General features: G+C 55.8%; 1 protein-coding gene across 1 annotated transcript; it reads right to left on the bottom strand.

The window, feature by feature from the left end:
* Positions 1-228: 228 nt before the first annotated feature.
* Positions 229-1,811, bottom strand: LOC128783109 (translation initiation factor IF-2-like). The gene is made up of 2 exons (XM_053933699.1): positions 366-1,811; positions 229-287 (listed from the first exon to the last, which is right to left on the bottom strand). The coding sequence occupies exons 1-2, from the start codon at positions 880-882 to the stop codon at positions 229-231; spliced, it is 576 nt and encodes a 191-aa protein (XP_053789674.1). The 5' UTR covers positions 883-1,811.
* Positions 1,812-4,130: the final 2,319 nt, after the last annotated feature.

Genomic DNA, 4,130 nt, shown 5'->3' with positions numbered 1-4,130 from the left:
GTCCATGGATAAACACCACCTGATGAGGTGCTGGCACTCTGCAGAGAGAAACCAGAAACCGCCGCTCAGCGGGACAAGGCTCCTGTCCATGCTCTCCCACATTCCATGGTGCCCAGGCCACACTAGGAGTGCTCGGAGCTGCAGCCAAAAGCCTTCCGGCTGCCACCCTGCCGGGCCTCGCTATAGCCCCGCCCGGCACGCCCCGCCGCCTTCTCCCGCTGGCCCCGCTCACTTACCAGCCGCGCCCACTCCGGGATGCGATCGCGGCACACTCGCTTGATGGCCACCTGCAAGCCAAGGCGAGCGCCGGGCTGAGCTCGCTGCCCGCCGCCCGCCGCCCCCTCCGCTCCGGCCCCGTCTCTTACCGGGGCGCCGTCGGCGAGCCGGGTCCCGGAGTAAACGCTGCCGCAGCCGCCGCTCCCCAGCAGCGGGCCCTCCCGGTAGAGCTGCTCCAGGGGAGGCTTCTCCGCCCGTGCGGGCGGCACCGCGCTCCCGCTTTTCTGCCCCGGCAACCCGAGCGCCCGGCGCGCTGCTGCTTGCCGAGCCGCCCCGGGCTGCGGCGGCTCGGGGCCGGCGGCCGAGCTGACGAGCGGCGGAGCTCGGAGCGGGGAAGCCGCCGGCGACGCTGTCAGGGACGGCGCGGGCGCGGGGCGGCTGCGGGCGGAACCGCGGCAGGGGCTTCGTTCGGGGCCGGGGCCGGGCCAGAGTCCGCGCCAGGCGAAGCCAAAAGATTGCGCTGCTCTGCCAGCACCAGAGCGAGCGGCACTTCCAGCGGCGCCACAGCAAGTACGGAGAGAGCCCGGCGGAGGCGGCTCCGCGGCGGGACGGGCAGGGGCGAGCACGGGGCGGCCCCGCCGAGGGGCGCCTTGCGGGACGCGGCATCAGCCGGGCTCGGAGAGGCGGGACACGGACGGGACGGGACTGGAGTGGAGTGAGTATGAGAGGGAGAAGGGGACTGGAACCGAGTGGAAAGTCGAGTGGAAAACCGATCGAGAGAAGCGCTGCTGAAAAAATCACACGGCTGTAACCCCCCTGCTGTGGCTGGGCACCCCTTGCAATAGCCCGGCTTGTCTAGAGCTCCATGCATCCTGGCCTTGAGCACTGTCAGGGACGAGACAGCCACACCTTCTCTGGGCAACCTGTTCCAGGAGAGTCTTTTTTCTGAATCCCTCAGCTAAACCGACTCTCTTTCCATTTGGATCCATTCTCCCTTGTCCTGTCCTTGCCTGCCCTCCTACAAAGTCCCTGTCCAGCTTTCTTGTAGGTTGCCCTCAGGTCCTGGAAGGCCACAGTTGGATCAAGTCTAAGTCTCTTGCCCAGGCTGAGGAAGCTAAGCTGTCTCAGCCTTGCCTTGCAGGAGAGGAGTGTTATAGCTACATATTATAATATTGGCTTTTGCAAATATCAAAGTGGATTTTATATGTGTGATGTTCAAGTAACTTTGTTATAAAGACATAGTTTTAAATTTTGTTTTTAATTAAGCTAAGACATAGTAGTGCAATAGCTGATAGAAGTATGCTTGTGTTAAAATGCCTGCTTGGATGGAATAACATCCAATGAACACAGGATGAGGACACCTGCTACAGATCTGCCAACGATCAGCACTCACCATCTGAAGGCAGTGTGGACCAAGGCCCGAACTGGAAGTGATAAAGAGAAGGAGCCAAACTCCAGCCAGGAAACACGCATGCTCTGAAAAGGGGGACCCAAGGAGGGGCCATGTAAAATGGTTCCTGGAAAATGTAAACTAGGTTATGGATATGCATAAGGGGCTATGAATATGCAACAGGCTGATGTAAGGGAAAAGGTATTTAAGGGGGATCCCCGAAGGAAACAGGGTGCTCTTGGCTGAGTGCCACGATGCACCTGGCCATAAATAACTGTTGCTCCATGGTCCTTGTATCCTATTGTACTTTATTAAACTTTTTACATTTTCACAGGAGAGTGAACATGTTTTTCACATGGGCTACACATGCTTATACACAATTCTAGGAAGACTAGTAATTTTTTACTACAATGATTGTGTGAATCAACACATAAACAAACTTATCCATTTTGCAAACCCTCTTGCTCATAAAAGTTGATTCAGTCTTCTTGATTCAGTCTCCTTGCAGTCTTCAAAGCTCTGTTTGTTCTTGCCAAGGCGTTCTGACTATCAAATCTTTTATGCTAATCAAGTCCAAAGTTCATCAACTCACTTCTGTCCTGGCAGCATGGCTGTGTCTACGCAAGCAGGGAAACGCTAATCGAGAGAATTCCACTAAGGTGAAGGTAGCCTCAGCCTCCCGTGACCGAGCTGCCGGGTATGATCTGTCAGATCCCCTTGAAGGAGCCTCTAGTATGTATGCCCGGGGAAGAAATGGGAACCAGGGCTAGAGGGGCTCTGCCTCAAGCCAGGGAGAGGCACGGGAAAACTGGATCTTTTGGACAGTGTGGATCCGATGGCCTGGCACATCAGATCCACAGAAATATGAAACCTTAGCTGATACTGGTGTGCAGTGTGCCATGATACCATGGGGACATGTGGGGGCAGAACCTGTTTCCATTGCTGGGGTGACGGGGGGATCGATCACAGCAATTGACCCTGTTGGGAGCCAAGGTGAGCCTGACTGGGAAGGAGTGGCAGAAACATCCCATTGTGACCGGCCCAGAGGCCCCGTGTATTCTGGGCATAGACTTCCTCCGGAATGGCTACTACAAAGACCCAAAGGGACTCAGGTGGGCTTTTGGCATAGCTGCTGGAGAGGCAGAGGACATGAAGCAGTTGAACACCTTGCCTGGACTATCAGAGAACCCATCTGCAGTAGAACTCCTGAGGGTGGAAGAGCAACGAGTGCCAATTGCCACCTCGACAGTGCACCGCCGGCAGTATTGAATGAATCGGGATGCCGTGATCCCATCCACAGAATGATCCGTGAGCTGGAGAGCCAAGGGGTGGTCAGTAAGGCCCATTCACCCTTCAACAGCCCCACAGGCCTGTGCACAAGTTGACAGAGAATGGAGCTTGAGTGTGGACTATCATGCCTTGAATGAAGTGATTCCAATACTGAGCGCTGCTGTGCCCGATATGCTGGAGCTCCAGTATGAGCTGGAGTCCAAGGCAGCAAAGTGGTACGCCACTGCTGACATTGCTAACGTGTTTTGCTCCATTCCTCTGGCAGCAGAATGCAGGCCTCAGTTTGCTTTCACCTGGAGGGGCGTGCAGTACACCTGGAACCGACTGCCCCAGGGGTGGAAGCACAGCCCCACCAGCTGCCATGGACTGATCCAGGCTGCACTGGAAAAGGGTGAAGCTCCAGAACACCTGCAGTACATCGATGGCATCATTGTGTGGGGGAACACAGCAATGGAAGTATTTGAGAAAGGAGAGAGGATCGTCCAGATTCTGCTGGAAGCTGGTTTTTGGAGAATGCACATTCCTGAGTACAGCCAGATCGTGAGCCCTCTCTACCTGGTCACCCACAAAAAGAACGATTTCCACTGGAGCAACAAGCCTTTGCCCAGATCAAGCAGGAGATCACTCATGCAGTAGCCCTTGGCCCAGTCAGGACGGGACCAGAGGTGAGGAATGTGCTGTACTTTGCAGCCAGGAACAATGGCTTGTCCTGGAGCCTTTGGCAGAAGGTGCCTGGGGAGACTCGAGGCCAACCACTGGGATTCTGGATCCAAAGCTACAGCGGGTCTGAAGCCAAGTACACTCCCACAGAGAAGGGAATCTTGGCTGCCTATGAAGGAGTTCAAGCTGCCTTGGGGGTGATTGGCACAGAAGCACAACTCCTGGCACCCTGACTGCCGGTGCTGGGGTGGATGTTTCAAGGAAAGGTTCCCACATCCTGCCACGCCACCGACGCCACACAGAGCAAGTGGATTGCCCTCATCACACAGCACACCCGTACTGGAAACCTGAATCACCCTGGGATTTTGGAAATAAAAACTGGACAGAAGGTGAAAACTTTGGTCTCACTGATGAAGCGGAGCAGGAACAAGTGGCATGGGCTGAAGAAGCTCCACCATACAAACATCTACCAGCAGAGGAAACACGCTACGCTCTTTTCACGGACGGTTCCTGTCGCATCGTAGGGATGAACCAGAAGTGGAAAGCAGCCATATGGAGCCCCACATGACAGGTT

This window comes from Vidua chalybeata, unplaced genomic scaffold (assembly GCF_026979565.1).
Source record: "Vidua chalybeata isolate OUT-0048 unplaced genomic scaffold, bVidCha1 merged haplotype W_reject_10, whole genome shotgun sequence".
NCBI lineage: Eukaryota > Metazoa > Chordata > Aves > Passeriformes > Viduidae > Vidua > Vidua chalybeata.
Note: the sequence above shows the minus strand (reverse complement) of the source record. Positions and strands in the feature narration are given on the sequence as shown.